This window comes from Periplaneta americana, chromosome 13 (genome assembly GCF_040183065.1).
Source record: "Periplaneta americana isolate PAMFEO1 chromosome 13, P.americana_PAMFEO1_priV1, whole genome shotgun sequence".
Classification (NCBI taxonomy): domain Eukaryota; kingdom Metazoa; phylum Arthropoda; class Insecta; order Blattodea; family Blattidae; genus Periplaneta; species Periplaneta americana.
The window spans coordinates 12372427-12396074 of NC_091129.1; the positions used below are offsets into that span (position 1 = coordinate 12372427).

Below are 23648 nucleotides of genomic sequence, written 5' to 3' on the forward strand. Positions count from 1 at the left end.
TTCTAAGTTTCAATTTTCGAAACCCTGTACCGTAGGGTTAAGATATCGATGTAGAAAAAAATGCAGTTCATTTATTGTGTGTGATCGATAAAAAAGTGTTATTTTAAATAGCAAAATTAATCATACGCTAGGCCTACCTGATTTCAATGCAGCTATCGCTGTAATATTTTTAAGTACAGTAATTTATTTATATTATGACAATCACTTTCGTGTGTACTATGCCCATCGGGGCGCAACTATGCCATGTCCATTCTGCTACCTGACTTCTTCGGGGCGCAACTATGTCATGTCCATTCTGCTACCTGACTTCTTCGGGGCGCAACTATGCCATGTCCATTCTGCTACCTGATTTCTTCGGGGCGCAACTATGCCATGTCCATTCTGCTACCTGATTTCTTCGGGGCGCAACTATGCCATGTCCATTCTGCTACCTGATTTCTTCGGGGCGCAAATATGCCATGTCCATTCTGTTACCTGATTTCTTCGGGGCGCAACTATGCCATGTCCCATCTGCTACCCGATTTCTTCGGGGCGCAATTATGCCATGCCTAGGCCTCCCAATTGACCGCGGGACGCAACTATGCCATACCATATCAGCTTGTTTCAGTAACTCAGTTTCAGTACGGGTGCTGATTTGGCTATGTCTGTGAATGAGTTACGATAAATAAAGTGAGGAATTCACAGTTAACGGAGAAGAGAAATTACGAATCATATAACATAATTGTTATAATATTTTCCTCAGCCAACAATGATTATTTTAAAATGAAAGACTTTCATAATCCCATGTCGAGGTAATAGTGTTGTGACAGTTTAGATCAGATTAGTAAAGTTAATCAGTACTCTCACGGTAAAACGAACTTAACAACGAAGTTGTTTTGGAGTCTGTTCTAACACAGCCATGAAAGATTAGACGATTTACGACTTTCACTTCTTAAGCTGGTAAGTGATGAGAATATAGTGAGGAATACATGTGAGGCTCTTGAGGCTGCAAGGAGCGAAGAAAGCAACTATTTGCAAGGCGGAAAAATTTTCTGGAAAAATATATAACGGCAAATTTTCCATCTCATGTCACTATATTATTTAAAAGCCATAGTGAGGACCGATAAGCTAATACAATAACATTAGGAGTAATCAGGATCCGTCTGTGCTTATCTGTTTAACAAATATTGGTTGTTATAATACTTGTCACATTAGTTTATTCAGTTTTTTTTAACGTTTTCGGCATGAATAAGCCATCTTCAGAAAAGTTATATGCTTAATTACATGAATGAAATTGGTACATGTGTATATAGTACAAAATAGATGAATCAGTTGAAATTATAAGTCTCTAAGGTGATAAATATTGAACATAAATTGATTATTAAGTAAGCGTACTGCAGTTTAAAGAGAGCTGGAACATGACAAAATCTAAACCCGTGAAGGAATACTACTTCCAAACGAAATGGGAATATGATTATTTTGTTGTTGAAGACGAAAGAATTCCTTGTTTACTGTGTCCCATCCAATTTATTTCCACTCGTCATTTCAATATTAAACCACATTTCAACAAAGTCCATATTAAGAATTATGGAATGCACAAACTTTCGGGTAAATTCATTATTACGAACTGTATATTGATTATTTATTTATATACTGTAAAATTAAGAACGTCACTGGTTGTGTTCATTTTGAATTCAAATTAATAGTGACTTTCAAGGTTCCTTACTTAAATATTACAAATTTATGTTTCCGTAGGTGATGATAGGAGGAAAGTTTTCGAAAATATAAAACAGGTTAAGTGCAAAGAAATCTCAAAGAAACTACCGACAGGAAATCTAGCATAATTGTAAATCTTGAAACGAGATAACGCATTATAAAACATTGAATTTATTACAATCCTTTTTGAAAATTACGTGCCGCCACTGATGGACCTTTGACGGCCAGAGAACTCTACGCGGAAGTCGATCATCTCCAATAGAAGTGGAGTGAGGCTGACGTCATATTTTCCCTACTTACGAGTTCTGCAGGCCTGATCTTGAGGGACAATCCAATTCTAGTGAGGTTTTATCTTGCGCCGAGTTCTTTCTTTCTCGTAAATTGTCGAAACTACATTTCCTATCTCTCAGCAGTAAAATCCCATTTCTTGAAAAGAAAATTTATGGTTGCATTGTTTTCTGCACGTGATAAATTCTTTAAAAGCATTGTAAACATTAATCTAAAGGCCTATATAATTTGCATGAATAATGTTGCATTTTCTGTTACAACAGGAGCTCTGTAGCTCCTTATACTCATTTCATGAAACAGTCTGAACGCTCACACTGGACACGAACAAACTCGCAAAATATTCCGCAAACATACGAGTAATTCCAGTTACTATAACGCATAGGTTAGTTCATAACGAAATCTGAAAGAAGCAAACTGATTATGATATGCCGAAAAGAGCAGGGAACAAAATCAGGCTAAGCAAGTGTAGTCCCAATTCAGGGAGGGAGGGGGGAACAGTAATTGCATATTGCATATAAATCACTAGTACGTCCAGTAATGGAATATGGTGCTGCATGTTGGGATCCTTACAGACTAGAACATATTAAGACACTGGAAAAGATTCAAAAACGGGCTCTCAAGTATTGTCGGAAAAATTCACCATTAAAATGGGACACACTCACGGACAGGAGAACGCGAATTCGATTATGCGCAATGTTAAAAAACATACAGAGGTGAGCCTGCCTGGAGAGAAATAAAAAATAGGTTGCAGCCGCCAAATTACTCTTCAAGGAACGACCACTCATATAAATTGAGGGAAAGAAGGCAGAGGACGGACACTGGAAAGTTTTCTTTTCTCAATCGTACTATCAGGGACTGGAATGCGTTATCTGCAGACGTACTAAAGGCTTTACCAATAGCCAAAAATGTATTTAAAATAGGCTTAAGGACTTTACTAATAGACGATAATTATACACAGTATGTAAAGGATGTAAATGATATTTTGTTATTGAAGTGTTGTATCAGTGAAGAATTATGTTGTGTCAGTGGAGTGTGTTGAGTAAGTGAAACGTGTTCCTGTCAGTGAAGCTTTATAGTTTATAGTGGCAGTGCAAAGTATTTGAACAGTGAAATGTTTTTGAAGTGTTAGTGAAATCGGGATAGAATCAGTGAAATGTGTCGTAGTTCCTGTGCAGTGAGTGAGTTGACAGCGAAATGAGTGTAGTGTTGAAAGCTACTTGTGCAGATATGAACATATCATACTCGTGGGTTTTAGTTCGAACATAGGTTTAAGGTACAAATTAGATTTACTTTAAATGTTATTTTAACCGATCGTGCTTCATTTAATTTAGGATGTTCCCTGTTATTATTATTATTATTATTATTATTATTATTATTATTATTATTAATTATTGTTAGTATTAATTATTAGTATTATTATTAATTGTATTTTTATTAATTGTGTTTATTATTGTCTTTATTGAGTGTAATTAGTTACCACTGCCACCGGGTATATACCCATTCATTGTGAATTAATGCATACATACAATTAAAAACTTTCTGAAATATGCTTCGAACGTGACTCCGTGTTGTTATACAATTTTGTCGGAACTAAATATCAGACAAAAACTAGACCCGAACTGACAGACTCAATAAACACGCCTCATTTCAAATGTGTTGGACCGAAGCGGTTATCACCAGAAGATTATGAGGGCGGAAGTAGTAAAGAAAAAAAAAGTCATAGCAGTGCCGGGACAACAACGCTTAAATGGAATCAGAAGGAACAGTTTTTTCTCACACGACTCCATGTGCCATCGAACACTTCGAAATAAATGATTAAATGATCGTGTAGTAACTTCTGGATAGAGACGAACCTAGTAGACGTAGAGAATATTTTATTTAAGACCCCCGCGCACCAGGTCTTGCAGCACAATATCGTGTTGTGCAAACAAAGCGTTTGCTATGCACGGTGCAACGATTTAGGCAAACTTCAGTTCAATAGGCCTAAGTTGTGATATCGTATGACAGTGATGTCAATGCAAGCGCATTTTTTTTACCTTGACGTCGTGAGCGGGCAGCAAGCGCTAAGTATGGAAAGATGAAGGGTTGTGTATATGGATAAGCAACTGTTGGATTAAGAAAACAGTGGTGCACAAACTTCAAACGGAACGTGAAATTTTACGTCGTTATTTTTATATGGCTTCTTTCTGTTTGATATTATCTATATTGTCTGTAAAACAAAAGTACTAACACTGATTTCTTAATATTGCACTTGTGTTTTAAATCTTAATAACATAATAGAGAGTTAAGAAGGAATATTCACTTAAATTCCATAGTAGTGTAATATTATACTGTATTAAGTGGATGAAACACATCATTCATAAAGAAAGTGAACCCCCCCCCCCCCAAAAAAAAAAAGAGATTGAGTATGACATGACAAGTTGGAATTGATATTGATGGTATCTTTAGCCTTACAAAAGTAATCAATAAACTAATCAAAACAATGATACAGTACAAGGCAAAGTTACCTAGGTACTGTATCTGTTTTAAGTGTAACTAATATGACGTAACAAAACTCTTATCGCATTATGCTTTTAAGGTGATATTTGTGAGCAACTTCCTATCATCAGAATATTAAATTATTTTCTCGAAATCTACTGAAGCTATAGAGCTGACATTTTTACAACACATGGGCACGTATCTTTTGCTTATGATGTAACAGTAGTTGCTTTGTTAATTCATTTCCTTACAAACAATTTCCATGCGAATATTTTCAAAATTTTCAATACACTATCTTCAGTAATACGTATATACGGTATATTAGATTTACGAAAACATTCTGTAAGGCTAGTAAATAAATAGGCCTATACCTGAAAATTTCACTTTTCTATTCGAGAAGTTGAGAAAATATTTCTTTTGAATAAAAAAATCAAACTTGTGAAAAATGAGCATTAAAATTAAAACTTACATTCTTATAATGCACTTATACTTCTCAGGCAAATCTAAAAATTAACATGGATACAGTTTTAATAAGTTCTCATCCCTTTATCTATTGAATCAGTGCTGGCCATCCCTGAATATAGCTCGACCAAGCGGCATATATCACCTCTTTCGTCTGTCTCTTTCCTTTCCGCTGCAAAGCGCTCAGGCTCTCCTGGGCTCTAAAGCGCGCGCTTGCTCCTGTGGGCATCAATTGACATGCCTGTCGTATGATGTCTTCAGAAGCTGTTTGTCTAGCATTTGTAATTGCCTGTGCTACGGAAACAAAAATATAATTATTGAAAACGATAAAGGAAGGAGACGGTGTGGATTGAAGACTGGTTGAAGGAAAAATGTAATTTTAGTAATCAAGATCAAATAGCCTGAGTTCATCGAAATACTACAATAATTAGCCTATTTAAGGATGGATTCTACCATTTTTGGTGAAATACTGGAAACGATTAAACATCTTAGGACCGGTTTCATCAACGAATGTTGAAACTCACTAACACGTTCTTTGTTAACAGATGCTAAAATTTTACAGTCCTCAGATTTATTTTTTTTTTAATAATTGATCATATAACTTACAGTATACATCTCTAACAACGACGTACTTACTTGCAAATGGCTTTTAAGGAACCCGGAGGTTCATTGCCGCCCTTACATAAGCCCGCCATTGGTCCCTATCCTGAGCAAGATTAATCCAGTCTCTACCATCACATCCCACCTCCCTCAAATCCATTTTAATATTATCTTCCCATCTACGTCTCGGCCTAACCAAAGGTCTTTTTCCCTCCGGCCTCCCAATTAACACTCTATATGCATTTATGGATTCGCCCATACGTGCTACAGGTCCTGCCCATCTCAAACATCTGGATTTTATGTTCCTAATTATGTCAGGTGAAGTATACAATGCGTGCAGCTCTGCGTTGTGTAACTTTCTCCATTCTCCTGTAACTTCATCCCTCTTAGCCCCAAATATTTTCCTAAGAACCTTATTCTCAAACACCCTTAATCTCTGTTCCTCTCTCAAAGTGAGAGTCCAAGTTTCACAACCATACAGAACAACCGGTAATATAACTGTTTTATAAATTCTAACTTTCAGATTTTTTGATAGCAGACTAGATGACAAAAGCTTCTCAACCGAATAATAACAGGCATTTCCCATATTTATTCTGTGTTTAATTTCCTTCCGAGTGTCATTTATATTTGTTACTGTTGCTCCAAGATATTTGAATTTTTCCACCTCTTCGAATGATAAATCTCCAATTTTTATATTTCCATTTCGTACAATATTCTGGCCACGAGACATAATCATATACTTAGTCTTTTCGGGATTTACTTCCAACCCAATCGCTTTACTTGCTTCAACTAGAATTTCCGCGTTTTCCCTAATCGTTTGTGGATTTTCTCCTAACATATTCACGTCATTAACGACGACGTACAGTACATTTAAAAAGTGAAACAACAATTCCGCACCTACAGCGTAATTTACACCAGTAATAGTTCTGGTTTTAACAATTTTAAGTCTTTAACACAGGAAATTCTATTCATGAAACAGTTTTTGTGTTAAGTAGGCCTATTGTTAAGTTTCAACATCTGTTGGTATAACCGGCCCTTACACAAAGGCGAATGCTGTGTACAGTCGTCACTGCAGTTGTGTGTTCTGCAGTAGAAACGCGCCTCGTGCTCGTCTGGTACGGAATCGCCTTTCAGACGCTCGCTCCTGTATCGGCGTTCTGGCTGGTTGGCTAAATGTCGCACTTTGGTAATGGCGACCAGATAATATGAGAGCTGTCACGTTGTGGGCAACCCGGCGGAATGTCTGTTTATCTATAGGATCTCGCATCTTTAACAACTAAGCAATGATACCCAACAAGTTCTTGTTTGAGCCGCCAGAGCTCGCATAACCTTCTCTATAATAATAATAATAATAATAATAATAATAATAATAATAATAATAATAATAATAATCTTCTACGTCAGTGCGTAAAGTTTGATTTTACACACTGTTAGGTCTAGTTTAAGTGCGTAAAGTGAGCCTTCAAAACACAAGTCCGTAAAAAAACAACTAATAACCAAAGCTCGGAACTTGGGGACTTGTGTCTTTGAACGTGGCTAAGCGACCGGACTTCAATGTCAACAAACTCCCGCTTCCAGCACGGAGGTACTGTCAGGTCTGCTATAAAAGTGGTTCCTGGCTGGAACAACATAATGATAATATTATGGTAGGTTGAAACAAGTAATTTTATAGCATATATATAAATAAACATGCAAAATACATCAAATTTACAGTTCTGCTCTGTACATTTCATTACAGTGTATGACTACATGCATTCGAAGATTTTCGAAATCATAAATTCTTCGTCTGTTAGTTAAACATGATTTGAAACGAAGGAAACTTATTTCCACGTCACATGAAGTGACGGGAGCAAACTTTACTTTTTTTTATTTTTTTTTTATTTGAACTAGCTACCTAGTGAGTACAAATTGCATTTATAAAATAAAAATGTTTCTAGCCACTACCGTAAGAGTCAGGCTCGTGTACGGTGTGGTCTTAGTCAATAATGTAACATAAAATTTACAAGGACAGTTTACTAAAGACAGTAAGTAACTTAATTCAAACCAATAAATACAACACAAGAGCAAGAATAAAGAAGAAAGAGAAAACGAGAGAAAAATACATATTTAATATAAATTGAAAATCCGACAGAAGCCAGTGATATTCAATAAAAACATGAATATAGTCGATAGAAATAAAAGGTAAAAGAAAGTACATTTGTTACTATTATATATCATGGATAATTTTACAAATTTCTTTTTTAAAAGTTTAAATTTTAAAAAATTTCAAATTTGGAAAATGGTTTGAAATTTTATTATAAAGTCTTGGGCCTAAATAAAATACTGAATATTTTCACTGTCACTGTTTCCTGTTCGATTTTCAGCAGATCTCGTATCTGAGAAAGATAGGTATATCCTAAATTTTTCTCGCAAATAGTTTTTAATTAGTGTATCACTACTAGGGAAGGTCCCTCTACGACTTGATCCATGGCTATGGACAAATTTTCCACCAATTTAAAGGACTGCAATGTCTTTCAATGAATGCCCGTTTCCAGCTCTAGTTTATGTGTGGCAGAACTTACAAAATATAAACTCTGCATTAGAAGGAAATGATGTATCTCCTCAGAATTCCTCCACGAAATTCTGTACCTAAAATTTAAGAAATGTATTTTCAAACTTCCATAACACCCATTCGAATAACACGTATTTTCTCATTCCTCAGACAGACCATTTACCTATAATTCTCTTAATGTCATTGGCTTCGACATGACACAGTTTCTTCGTTCGTCTTCTTGCCATTCGATGTGACCACTTTCTTAGTACACACGACTGTCCCTGAGCACTTGCAGCGTGAGCTTTGTGTACGTTATGCCTGTAACCTTACTCAAGCACACGACACACAAGTCCCCAAGATCCGAGCTTTGCTAATAACCAGGGAAAGGATTTATATGTAAATACATATTTACTTATAAAGCTAATATAATTTATATTTTGCATTATCTTTATGTTTCACAATGTGTAGGGTTGAAAAATCCTACTTTTATTTTCCATATTTTTCCATATTTTAGAGTTTAGTACATATTTTCGTTAATTTCCATATATTTTCCATATTTCATATAAAACAGTCCATATTATATTAGGTTTAACAATAAAACAAAACAAAATTCCATTAACTTTTAAAAATACATTTCAACAATAGAGATTTAAACACATGTTCAGTAATCCCTTTAACATCAGAGTTATTTGAAAATTAGCAGTCCTATCAACAATGGGAAAGTAAGTTACAAAACTGTATTAATTTAATTTAAAATTTTTAACAGACTTCAGTTGTGCAGCTCAACAGTTAAATGCCAGTCAGAGTACACATAGGTTCAGTTTTGTAAATCATACTATAAAGACGGTAAATATGCCAAAAGTACGTCATTCAGTCAATTTAAAATCAAAACTAACAAGTTACATTTCAGAATTTAAAGAAGATGGTTTATCAACTGACAATAAAATATTATTTTGTAATTTGTGTCAGTGTGCAGTATCATCTACACAAAAGTTCCTGGTGCAACAACACATTACAACTAGTAAACATCAGGCCAACAAACAACTAAATTCCAAGCAGAGACAATTGTTTTTAACACAACCAACAACATCGAATGTAAGATCTGAGTTTAACATCGACCTGTGCCGTTCTCTCATCTCTGCTGATATTCCTCTCTACAAACTAAAGAATAAGGTCTTCAGGGAATTCCTTGAAAAATATACTCAACATACAATCCCGGATGAGTCAACACTTAGGAAGACGTATGCTCCATCCATCTACGATGAGACAATACAGAAGATAAGAGATGAAATTAAAGATAGTTCAATTTGGGTTTCCATTGATGAGACTCCCGACAAAGAAGGTAGACTTGTTGGTAATGTAGTTATCGGTTTGTTAAGTGAACAATATTCTGAACGAATTCTTTTACATTGTGATGTTCTAGAAAAGTGCAATAACAAAACTATAGTTAAACTGTTCAACGAAGCTATGGGTATCCTGTGGCCAAAGGGTATTATGTACGATAATGTGTTATTCTTTATTAGCGATGCTGCCCCTTATATGGTCAAAGCTGGACAAGCATTATCTGTTGTATATCCTAAATTGACTCATTTTACTTGTGTGGCGCATGCATTTCATCGTGTGGCAGAAGTGGTCAGAGACAATTTCCCTAAAGTAGATTTGTTGATTTCATCAGTGAAAAAAGTATTTCTCAAAGCTCCCAGTAGAGTTAACGTGTTGAAAGAAATGTACCCTGAAATTCCATTGCCACCAAAGCCAATTTTAACTAGATGGGGTACATGGCTAGAAGCAGTTGAATATTATGCCGAACATATAGACTCTATTAACAATGTTCTCCTTGCATTGGACTCTGAAGATGCAGTCTCAATTGATACTGCGAAAACAGTTACCTGTGACATAAGTGTGAAGAATGACTTAGCTCACATTCAGCATACATTTTCATGCATCATAAAAACGCTCAAAAGTCTCCAAAATAGGCACCTTTCACTATCTGAAAGTTTTGAAATTATAAATAGTACTGTGGAACAACTGAATCGTGGTAGAGGTAAAGTTGCAGATGCAGTAAGAGCTAAGGTGGACACTGTACTTTCAAAAAACCCTGGATATGAAGAACTACAAAAGGTTGTTGCTGTGATGAGTGGTGAATCAACAGTGAAGATTAACTTGGACTTATCCCCAGCAGACATTGTGAAATTGAATTATGTACCAGTTACTTCTTGTGACGTCGAACGCTCTTTTAGTCAGTATAAATCTATCCTCAGAGACAATAGAAGAAGATTCACTTTTCAGCACTTGAAAGAAATGTTTGTAACCTATTGTTATGGTAACAGACAATAAAAATTGTGTTTTGTTGAAACTACATTGGAAGATAAGGTACGTCCATTATATTTTTTGTTTAGTTTGATTAAAATGTACCAATATTTAACGTACATAGTCATTTTTTATAATTTTAAGTCCATATTTAATTCCATATTTTGGTAAAAATCCATATTTAATTCCATATTTTGGTAAAAATAACTACATATATATTTACATATTTCATATATTTTTAGTCCATATAAATCCGTTCCCTGCTAATAACATTATGCAATACTACTCATTTTACACATTGTCGAAAAAGAACAAAAAAAAAGCCAATATTCGATGTAGACCTTGGCTACAAATTAATTTTGTGCGAGATCGTGCGTATTTGCTTGCTTTCCGCACAAAACCAATACGCGGTAAGTGTGAAATACCACTTTCAGTATTCCCAACGTAACACACATAACAATTTCCCTCTTCTTACCGCTTAAGCGCCATATTCATTTTACTGCTTTAGGCTTTTAACATATTATTTTTAGAGACGTTTAACATAGTAATAATTATAAATTGGAAACTTACCACTGCAATTTCACCTAAATTGCACTGTTAATTATTGTTTTTAAATATTTGCAAAAATTAAGTAAACTCTACAACACCACAAAAGTTACTGCATTCGTAATGCAAGTAACATTAAGGAAGCCGTGAAAAAATCAACAAGATTCCAGATGCCGATGTTATTAGGTACTGCAATATGTTATATAAATAATATTGTTAAAATATTAAAATGAAAAATAAATCATTACATAACCTTATCGTTTGTTTTAAGCTCGCATTTATAGACTGGGGGGGGGGGGAAGACAGACTTATATCACGGCCTGCTGGAATATAGTAAACACAGAAAACATTTTAAAGCAACAATGTTGAAGATAGATATATTTGTTTTCCAAAGTTCCCGTCATTGAACAGAAACCAAGATAGAGATTTCATTGCAACTAATTAGAAATTCCTCTTTCGGGTATGTAATAAACGATCTTCGCACAAAATAATGTACGATACACGAGCGGTATGTTTGTTTTCATGTTTTCGGAAATTAAAAAAGCTCAACTACGTTTCGCTTTTTCAATCTTTTCCTCGAACATGAAAATATCAACATACCGCTCTTGTAACACATATTACTATTCTTAACAAACTAGTACGTAATTTTCATCTTTCATGATAATACTAGCCTTTTAATCTTAAGTGTTGATAACGGAGATGCTTTACAAACTTGGATTGACGACTTTTTTTTACTTCAAACCAGCATATTTCTTCAGACGTGGAATCGGAAAACTACCGCAGCGTTGGTAGAGAGTCAAAGATAATGTAGGGTAATATGAGCCGTTCAGAGCAGAAGTGGTGTAAACAGTGGCGGCTCCCGCATATTTCTTAAGAGGAGGAAAGAAGTTAACTGCACAAAATGACACCTTCTTGAATGAAACATGCTACAAATTAGCCTACATGCATACATGTAAGACCAGGTAGTGTTGGGGTTGGCCTTCCCTTCTGTATAGCAATAATCCGTTCTTGTAAACTAGTTTCCTAAATAACAGTCCAAAATATAATATGTTTTCACTTCCATTCATTGTTGAATAATTGCACAAATTAAATGTTACAAGAAAATTCACAACCTCGCAGCATTTTCGCGTACACTACAGCATCACACGTGCTGGAAGAGACCGGCTACTAACACGTAACCAGAACCTTTTTACGGAAGTGGGAATGGAAAATAATCTGTTAGGAAAGCGAGAACATTGCACCGACCCACGTGGTCTGTGTTGCCACATGTACATTTTACAAGTTCAGTATCACATGCTTTTGAAGAATGTCAGTTCTTGTAAAGTCATACTACCATTATTGCTCAAAGCTGCAGGTGGCCGATTAATTTTTTTATGTTAAAAATAATGTAGTTTGGAGTAATTTCAATTTCAAATATATTTGTACAAAACTGACAATTTGGATGTTGTCCTGCCTGGTAGACAATGAATGGAAGTGAATTTCAGTGGCCAAAAGATCTACGATACTAACGTAGAACTACTTTCTCTTTGTTTTATACAAACCCGACTTTAGCTTTGAAATACCCTCATGAATAGTACCCTATACATATAAAGTTCAATGAATGATATATTTTCATTTATAATTTAAAAAACCTTTATATAAAACTGTTTTTATTGTGTCTCCTTCTAGATGACGTGTTATAGTCTGGTTGAATGCAACATCGTTAGGTGGCAGCGGTAGCGAGCTTGCTGCACGACCAGTCGGTTTCTATTTCCCGCCCATGCGCTGATTCAGAGGAGGATCTCCTCCCTATCCGTTCATTTACTTGCTTTAAAACTCTGCTTCTTTCTCTGGCCGCTAGTGCGCTGTTGTCTATGTGTGTTAACTGCAGTAAAGGAGGAAAGGATTGCCTTTCCTCAACACAAACAATCTCGCATCCTTCTCACAGTTTTCTACAGCACATCAGCGCGGGTCGTTTAAAACTCGATCAACCAAGGCTTACTTAAAAATTATCGAATCTTCCTCGAATTTCAAGGCACATATTTTATTTGGTATTTACTTTCACAAGAAGAAAAATGTGAGGAGGACGTTCCTCCCGTCCCTCCCCTGAGGAACCACCACTGGGTGTAAGTCAAAATTGGGTAATGATGTTTAAAGTAAAAATTCTATAAAATACTGCACAAATGACCAATTAACATGTTTTTCGTGCTATCCACTGACTACTAACAGTTTAAATAAATTGAATATTGAAATAACTACTGGAATAATTGAATATTAATTGCTACTTTGCGCTGTATTTTACAGAATTTTTACTTTAACCCTCATTACCCATTTTTGACTTACACCACTTCTGCTCTGAACGGCTAATATACAGTATATTAGTCGTATTTGTCAAGGATATGGATCAAATAACCATATCAACCTTCTGCCAAATTTCACTGAGGCGTGTTCCATTATTTTCCTGGTTTAGTTAATTGTAGAGTGTTAGTTGGGAGGCCGGAGAGAAAAAGACCTTTTGGGGAGGCCGAAACGTAGATAGGATAATATTAAAATGGATTTGAGGGAGGTGGGATATGATGACAGAGACTAGATTAATCTTGCTCACGATAGGGACCGATGCCGGGCTTATGTGAGAGCGGCAATGAACCTGCGGGTTCCTTAAAAGCCGTTTGTAAGTACAGGGACATCATTTTATTTTTACTTCAATTTTTATTGTACCTGAGTTTTTGAATGTACTTCACTCCCACCCCTTCTACTAAGGAAGTTCCAACTCCACACAGAACCAAGACCGTAGATAGTAAGCAGTACTGAGTTACTGAGTATAGTACGTTCCAGAAATATGTTCGCGTTTTCCAGTGACGAAAGAGCTTTCAATATTGAATCATATTTTCGCACAGGTACTGTCCGTTTGCCTACGTCGCATCCCGATTTCCCCCACCTGCTTCTGATCGCCCCTCTGTAAAAGCTGGGCTGTCTTAGCTCTTTTCTGAAAACATTAATTTCTCTTAGGAATTGGGCGTTTACGTAATATTATACAGCTGTTTAATTTAACTTAAATAAAAGGGCCTCGTTAAGTAATTAACTGTCACGTGAGTTCCTCCCTTTCTACAATCCTGCGGCATAACCACTTGGACGGACAGTCTGAGTAATTTTATATTTTCGGGTCGGACAGAAGTGAAGATTGAATTAACAGTACGTAGAGTAGGTATAGAATTATTTCAACATGAGTTACTAGTACGAAGGACGAAACTGGCAATTGGAATTAGATGCAATAGTCTATAGTGCGATAATATGCACAAAAGAAGTGAAGCCTGTATCGAAATGAACGGCCACCATTTTCAAAATTGTGTTTAAATATTCATATTATGATTATTTTTCAATTTAACTTCTTTCTGTATATTGTACGCTAATGTGCTGTAGACAGTATAATATACACTGCATAATGAATACGTTCGCATGGATAACTCACTTCGTGAGTAAAAACACTTATTCTTAATACAGTACTGTACTTTGATTAAAGAAAAACCTAATGAAAATTATCGAACTCAAAATCGCGATATTTCCTAGTTTACGTAGGCCTAAATGGATGAACTACTTTTCTTCCTTCCTATTCCTAGTAGAGTGATTTGTGTTTTTCGCCAGTATCATCGAACTCCAGTAGTGGAGGGGGGAGCAAGCGGTGTTTTCGGTTCTCTAAAGGTATAGACAGGTTAATATTAAAAATATTAGTAAAAATAAAATGATATCCCTGTATGTATTCCTATGCATATAGATTAAGTTACGGACAAAATTTGCCAAGTAATATTCCTAAAACTAGGCCCCCCCACTTCGTCTTAAATTCCTCCCTACGTCATTGTTCGATACCATACATCCATCCTTTTCACCCATTTTATTTTTTATGTAAGTAACCCAGACTTATCCCTTTCTTTGTATCTTATTTATTCATTAATTTTTCTTTCGATCTCTTTTTTTGCCCAGTCATTTCCTCCCCTCTTTTCACTCCTTTACCTGATCTCGCATGCTGTAATTTTACGTTACTTCGTTTCTACTTCTTTTACTTAATTGTTTTATATCTTTGCTTATTATTTGTTTTCTTCCCCCCAACTTTTCATCTTCCATCCCAAACTGAAGATAACAGCTTCAGAGTGACTTGCTATAGGTGTCCCCTACACCACTTACACGCTTCAAACATCTATTTACCTGGCCAGGTGGAGGGATGCATTCGTAGCTTCATTGGTTGAAACCAAGGCAGAGACTGTCCTGCGATTGGCTGATGTGCAGGTTACTACAGAACAAGTTTTGAAGCAGGTCACGCCCTGAGAAACCCCAGACTCAACCCAAACTCCATCTCTTTCTACCTTGATAAAAGAATAGAACGAAGACAGGAGATTGATTCTTGACCAATGTTGTCAAATTAGCCGCTTTCAGGCTAGGTCTAGCTTCTTTTTAAGCAGAGATAGCTAGAAGAAATTTAATGTATCCTTCAGCGGGATTTTCAGCTGTTTTTGTTTCAATGTTGGGCGATATCTGAATTTTTTTTGGTGCTATGTTCCATTTTTGGAGCCAAATTCTCTGTTACTTTCGTTACTGTTCTTCAATTTGTGGATATTTCTCTCAACTCTTTCTTTCAAATTCAGATGAAGAGGTAGGGAAGAAAGTGTACTTGAGCCATAGTGAATTTCATTCCGAACTACAAGGTTAAATAAATTCAATATTTGTGCTATTTCGTTTATATGACGTCATTCCATTTTCGACCAATGAAGTGTAATTAAATTTTGAATTCCAACCAATCACAGTCACACTTTGCGACAATTTTTGCAGCTAGATTTATAGCTATCAATTTATCGCATGGTCGTTCTTTTGTTTAGTCGTTGTCGTCAACTGTTTCCCCGTAAATTGATGATCATGAATACATTAAGATGCAACTACACGGTTAAACTTTTCTTTCAACTTTAAAGCAATGAATGCAGGATTGATATTTAATATTAATTAATATATTTACGCAGTGAAGACGACATTCAAAACGGCGCTCAATGTAGACACAAAACCTTCATGCATCTTAATTGAACGTACATTTTAAACTTGATTCTTTCAATATTCTTCCCAGATTGCACGCATACGCGATTGGAATATTGAACTGTGTAGCTGCAGCTTTAGTTACGTTACACACTACAGCGAGAATGCGTTTGTCGAGCTATAAAAAATGCTTTCGTGTAGCACTGATTGTAAGTAACGGTCGAAATAAGGCACAGCTGACAATGGTCCTCCTACCACAGGTAACTTAACCTATAATAAGTGGCTTATAAAATTTGTATTTTGTGAATCAAATTAAACAACTAATAGAAAGTCAGATGTTCAAATTTATATAACATCATCACATATCAAACACAAAGATCTTGCATAGTAATAATAAGGTCTTTGATCAAACTGCCTTCCGTATGGCGTAATAAAATTCGTGTTTTAATTAGGCCTATCTATACAGAGATAGCTTCACTGTGTAGCAACATGTATCGCTGTGGATACATAAGCATTGGTATATAGCTGTCCCCACTGTTACTGTTAAATTAAATTATGATTTCAGCAGATAATGAAAATGTATTTATTTTATAATAATAAGAGAAAAGTGCAGTACATGTAATTAACATTGTTAAACCTGTATTTCATTCATTCATTCATTCTCCGACATAGCTATACCCAGATTTTTCCTTCATGTCTTTCCTTCTCTTCAATTTATTAATTAATTCACTCCTCGACACAGCCACACTCAGATTTTTTAAAATGTTTTTCCTTCTCTCTAATTAATTTATTCATTCATTCATTCATTCATTCATTCACTCTCCGACACAGTCATATCCAGATTTTTCCTTCATGTCTTTCCTTCTCTCCAATTCATTCAAATCATTCACTTCCCGACATAGCCACACCGAGATTTTTTCTTCATTCATTCATTCATTCATTCCCAGACCCAGCCACATCCAGATTTTTCTTCATGTTTTCCTTCTCTCCAATTCATTCATTCGTCGATGGACGCTACGCCCCTGATGTGAGCTCGTGAACCAATTAATTCTCATTCTGTAAGATCTTGTAAATAGTTCTCTCAATCCACAAAATATTTCAATATCCGGTAATTTCATTACTAAGTTATAGATTTTTGTTATTGTAGGTTTAATTTGTAATTCAGTAAATATAAAAATATTCTTTGCTCTTAGCTAACTCCTATGATAAAATGTCTAGCTTTCATTAATCAGGTAATCTTGTCGTACTTTAATTTTTATTGTAATTGTAATTGTAAATTTAATGTTAATTGAAATTTTATTGTTCATATTATATCCTATGTCCGGGACAAAATTTACCAATAAGAAAGTTTAATAACTCGCGGAATAATGGAGATAGGAAAATGAAATTTGCGGCAAATGAAAGAGGGACATTTTAAGTTTTATGTGTGATGTTGGCAACATTTGGTCATTGTTGTTGACATAGGTGTAATTAAAATGGCGTTCGCAGTGCAACAAAAAGTTCAATGCTGCTATTGGCTTGCCGAATTCAAGTATCCGAAGATAGTGGAGAGAAGATTTAGACAACAGTGGCCTGAGAAACAACCACCAGATAGGCACACAGTAACAACTTGGCATAGAAAGCTTCTTGAGAGAAAACACCACGCGGGAAGAAAGTGACAGAAGCGCAAGTCAACAGAATTCCAACGGAGCCCGTGTAAGTCTGTTCGCCGTGCCAGCAGGGAACTTGCAATTCCAAAGTCAAGTATCCACGATGTTCTGCACAAGAGGTTACGTCTGCATGCATACAAGATTCAATTGGTTCAAAAGTTGAAACCAAACGACTTGCCTGCACGATATGATTTCGCTAGTGACATGCTGTTGAAAATTGATATTGAAAATGGATATCTGCAGAAGGTCGTGTTTACTGATGAGTCCACCTTCCACGTCTGTGGGATCGTCAACAGGCATAATTGTCGCATCTGGGGATCAGCATGGCCTCCCAGATCCCCAGACCTAACCCCACTGGACTTCTTTTTTTGGGGATACATAAAAGACATTGTGTACAAGACTGTAGTGGCAGATTTGGAGGATCTGCGTCGGAGAATTGTCGCTGCTTGTGCAACTGTCACTCCAGAGACGTTACGAAATACATGGCAAGAACTTGAATATCGACTGGACATCTGTCGTGCGACAAGAGAAGTTTATTAGTGGTCATTCGAAACTTTGGAAGTCTCTTTGTCAATTCCCGCAAACAGCATTTTGATCCATCAATTATTTGGTGAGTTATTAAACTTTCTTATTGGTAAATTTTGTCCCGGACACCCGGTAGTTGTAATCCCCTGGTAGAGGGGCAGAGAAGGCCTGACGACCTTATCTCTACCAGGTTAAATAAATAAATACTACTACTACTACTACTACTACTACTACTACTACTACTACTACTACTACTAAACATAAGAATTCGTCTTCGTGGTCCTCTCCTCCTACTCCTGATGCCTGTTATAGTCATCATCGTTAAACTGAACGTGGGCCCTACGTAAGCTATTCAGAAACAGCGAAACGCCCCACATCTGGGATTAGCAGCATGTCGTGAAATCAAAAGATAGTTAGGTCCTACCGGTTGAAACCCCTGGTATAAACATGTCCAAATATCCAAATGTTATAAAAACTGTTAACAGTGTTCAATCGAAGACCTTTAGAAGTTAATATTATATAATTTAGCAAACACTTAAGTAGTTTATAATGAAGCAAAATGTCTTTTATTATCTGGTTATAGAATAGAAGTTCCAAACATATAGGCAAGCCTACTTAATTTCTTATGAAGTTACAAAGCTTCTACAATAGCAGGTAATTGGAAACTTTTACTGACCTTTGCCGTCCTTAGCACCGAACTGAAGATTGCAGGGTTGTGAAGGGTTGGTACTCCTGGACGGGTTTCTCAGTCTCTGATGAGTCCCTAGTTGCAGGTGGTTCAGCACATCCACACCACTGAAACAGATTAAAATATAATCAGTAATCATTTTTGAAAAGAGGTACACTGCTCCGTCATACTAGGAGAAAGTCAATGTTCACCTACTTAGGCCTACTTAGACATAACACGCGAAGCATTCGGCAAGCGGTAGAGCATGAAAGTCGAGGAATATTATGGACAGAAAAACATCGGTCGTACGGGAATGGGTATTTAAGAGTTGGCAATTCATTATAAAAGGCGAATCTGATACAACGTTAATACAAATTAATTGTATTTCCTAGAATATAATCTGTAAAATACAATAATACATGAATAAATAAATAAATGAACAAATAGGTCTACATAAATGAGTGCGTGTGTGAATGAATGAGTGAATGAATATCAGTAAATAAATAAATAGTTAAATAAATATTTACCTTAAATTATTCAGCAATATTCTTACGATCTTACTAATAAAAACTCTATATATATAGATGTTTAACTGTCTTATATTTATGCAATGAGTAGCTCGTTTATACGTCGTGTGTAAATTCCTTACTATAGTCTCGTCGCTCTAATTTCCGGCAGCCAATCGCGTTGCAGGTCGGCTACATTTAAACGTGTGCGTCTTGTGATTAGCTGATTCATTTATTAAGGCTCGATAAATACTTAATATAATCGCCCGCCATTTTAGCTCTTTCGTTGGCGTTCGCAGAAAGCACACGAATACCTTATTTGCCGCTCATTTATTAGCTGTATTACATTGCGTTTGATTTATTATCATAGGAGCTAAGACATGATAATGTTTAACGGTGTGGCAAATAGATTCCTCGTATGGTAGCTCGGCAACGTAACACCAAAAATGGCGAACGATACTACCTACCTAGACTTTATAGAGCCTTCACTTTCTAAGACGTAAGCAAAGAGGCGGAGCCACGCCGGAAATAACAGCGTCGGGACTATAATAATCACTACATACGTCGTGTATAGGCCTAACAGTATGACTGTTACACCGCTACGTCATAGTTTCGTCATTACTTCATTACGAAAGGTAATTAAATATCTGAGGTTCTCTATTGCATCCGGTAGAGCGCTCTAGTGTGGCGTGTTAAGTATCGATAGTACAAATGGCTTTAATCGATTATCACACTATATTTTGGTCAAAGAGCGTTATTATCCTAATTATTCTGTGCTCTTTGGTTTGTTCTTCTGTGGTTACAAGGCAACCATCATCATAAAATGACAATCAATACAAACAGCTGTTAGAGGGGCGGCCATTTTTTCTCTATATACAACGCTTAAACAAGGGGTTTCGTGTATATAACTACTGCAAAGCAATTCCCATTGTATAGTTACAGGCTGTTTATACATCCATCGCTTATGCATGGTTTATTAGTAACGTTTTCTGTCTCAACTCTGCATAAGTCTCGTCCTAGATCATATATACTAACAGATAGCTCTTTTATATAGGGTTTAGGGTTTGCAGTCGAGGCCGGCTTGATGTAGTTCAATAATTGTCAACAGATGGCACAATGACCAACACCATCACGAGACACGAACTCTGAACCGGTCTGGTCGGTATAAATCGATTATTTCTTGCTTACGAGATATTCTACTGTCGACAATTGATGACCATGGATAAATATTATTGGCCTATATGACCTAGGCAAGTTCGGAACGAGGGAGTTCTAATTATAGTTGTCACGTGGGCGAAGCGGAGAGATAAGATAAAGTACGCCTTTGTATTGAATAGAATACAATGCAGAGTCTCGCGCAAAGCCAATCTACCTAGAATTTTTAGACCATGTTATAAAGTTATCGGTGGGCTAAATTATGATTCGTTATCTCTTCTGTTTTTATATATTTGTCGTGAATATTATTTATATTATCAACTGAGTGTATAACATAATTTATTCGTTAATTGATATTTCACTAATGATAAATCCAAAGAACAATGGGGAAATAAGGAACTAAACACTGAAAAATAAATAAAATAAGAGAATTTGACGTTCATAATTATAATGTCGGAGTTTTGTTATACTTTACTTTGAATTATTTTAATTTGCACCACAAAACTTATGAAAATTAATGTTAACATTACCTATTTAGTTATGATAGTAGTATATTGGAAAATTTGTGCATATAGCCTGATTACAATATATAAGTAATCCTATCCTAACCTAACCAATGGTAGTCTTGTTTATTTCAGACTTGTTCGTATAATTATACAAAAACAAGAATAATCTAGTTTGCAGCCTGTGAAATTGTCTCGTTTACAGTATTATATAATATACATATTACGATATTTACTAGGTACTTTAACAATTTATAGTTAATAATATTATAAAATATACAGGCCTAATCCATTACCAAGAAATAGCCCTTCCCTCACATGTTCAATACTGTTTACCTCAAAAGGCCTTCAAACCTTAAAAACTATTAGAAACTGGATTAAAATAGTCATGTTGATGTAGGCCTACAACATTACATTTTTTGTCACTACTCCTGATCCCATTCTAACAGTTTCAGGTTTTGTAATTTGTAACAATACTAACAATACTGATGGTCATTCCATAGTCACACACGTAACATTTTCGAAGTAACTATGATCTTCACAGGATACTTAATCAAATACTTAGGAGTTCATGAAAGACACATCACTGTTTTTTAACGTAAGCATTCCAAAATATAAACAGAAAATCATAATGAAAAGGAATAATTAATAATGTAAAAAATATTAAATATTATATGGTGTGACACATGAACATTTTCTTGCCACTTATTTATTACCAAAATGGAAAATGTTCATATTATTGTGCCAAATGTCATAAATGCATTTAGTTGTTTTTGAAACAATTAAGACATTTGTGAAGTACATGTAACTGCTAAATCGCATACTTTAATAAAAATAACAGTGCCATTAACAAATAAAATATTACAAATTATATTGTGACACACGAACATTTCTGTCAAGTTGATTACTAATCTTTTCAAATGCATATAGAGATTTACCGTATACACTGTGCCTACAGTTCTTATTATACAAAGCAACACTTGATTACACTAAAGTGTCCACACCTGTGGAGTAACGGTCAGCACGTCTGACTGCGAAACCAGGTGGCCCGGGTTCGAATCCCGGTCGGGGCAAGTTACCTGGTTGAGGTTTTTTCCGGGGTTTTCCCTGCTGGGTAACTTTCGGTGCTGGACCCCGGACTCATTTCACCGGCATTATCACCTTCATATCATTCAGACGCTAAATAATTTAGATGTTGATACAGCGTCGTAAAATAACCCAATAAAAAAAATTACACTAAAGTACACTTTCAGATTTAAAATATCCACGGTTGTTTACAACTATATGTGGTGATATCTCCTGTGTAATGTCACGTAACAAATACATCAATATAGGCTATCCACTTTTTCTGCCATTTGTAGTACTTCCCTTTTTTTTAACAACACAGACGCTTTAAATTCTTCGCCACTACAAGCTTTTGTAACTTCCTCTGCTTATCTGACGTCTTTTTTTAAATTGTTTATTTAACGATGTTGTATCAATTACTAGGTTATTTAGCCTCGATGGAATTGATGATAGTGAAATGATATTTGGCGAGATGAGGTTGAGGATTCGCCATAGATTACATGACATTCGCCTTGCAATTGGGGAAAACCTCGGAAAAAACCTCAACCAGGTAACTTGCTCCAATCAGGATTTGAACCCGGGCCCACTCATTTCATGGTCAGATGTGCCTACCATTACTCCACAGGAGTGGACCGAACATGGGTTATGTACATTAATTCTTTTGACTTTCGGTTAGCTTTCTTAAGAATACGCATAAAGAAATGTAGTGTTTTCCAGGCTATCTTTGTAATATTAGTGACTTATTTCAACCAGTTTGTTACTAAAATATATACAGTACCTAAGTGTTTACTTGTGACACTGGTGATCCATTTAATTGGTATATGAGACGAATTTAATTTTGTGTTTTACAGAAGGATACATATTGATTTACTTTTGCTCACATTGATTTCAATTTTATTTGTTGTAGTCCAGTTTTCAATAACGTCAAGCTAGTTTTGCAAGGCGGTGATATAAGATTTATCACTAATTTTTTCTGTATATTATACAGTCATCCACGAATAACCTTGCCTGAGAAGTGACATTTCTATTCAAATCCTACAATAATTTTCAGTAAATATTTTGCACCGAGAAGCTATTATACATTTAATTTTACTTCTGAGACCAGTGAAATATATGCCAATTTTATTAGAAAGGTGCATGTATAATTATCCAATAGCATGATATTATCTGCAACAAAAACTAAAGGGCATGAAAGAAAAGAAGAAAACATTAATGCTGTGGTTCTTAGAGTTCCATTAGAGTTACACGTTCATTGTCCACTGAAAGTTGTATTTCTCTATTGAAGTGTAAAAGAGAAACTCTCATAAATTATGTCAGAAACAAAGAAAGGCACCACCCAAATATGTGGGATAATTAATTTAATAATGTTATTACCGGGACTTGAAAAAAGCAATCATATGTAATGGGTGGGGAAAAAAAATACTTTTTAATCGCGCTTCTATAGTTCGACAATGCTGACTATTCAGAGTTTTGCCTGACAGGTGAGCTACCATAAATTCCTTGAAGTCCTAGTTATTACTGAAGCCAAATGTGTGTCTTTTGTCAAGAGTCCATTTTATTCATACTTGTTAAGACATCATTCATAGACTAGTTACCGCTTTCAGTTTTGATACTACATACACTGAAATTAATCTATTATTATTCGTCCTATTTATACATTTATATTGAATG

General features: G+C 35.5%; 1 protein-coding gene across 1 annotated transcript in view; it reads right to left on the bottom strand.

Moving 5' to 3' along the window:
* Window positions 1-23648, bottom strand: part of LOC138711749 (T-box transcription factor TBX10-like) — a 306742-nt gene that overhangs the window by 62864 nt on the left and 220230 nt on the right. The window contains exon 7 of the mRNA XM_069842929.1: window positions 18758-18876. Coding sequence (XP_069699030.1) covers window positions 18758-18876 — 119 coding nt within the window. The remainder of the gene's footprint in view (window positions 1-18757; window positions 18877-23648) is intronic.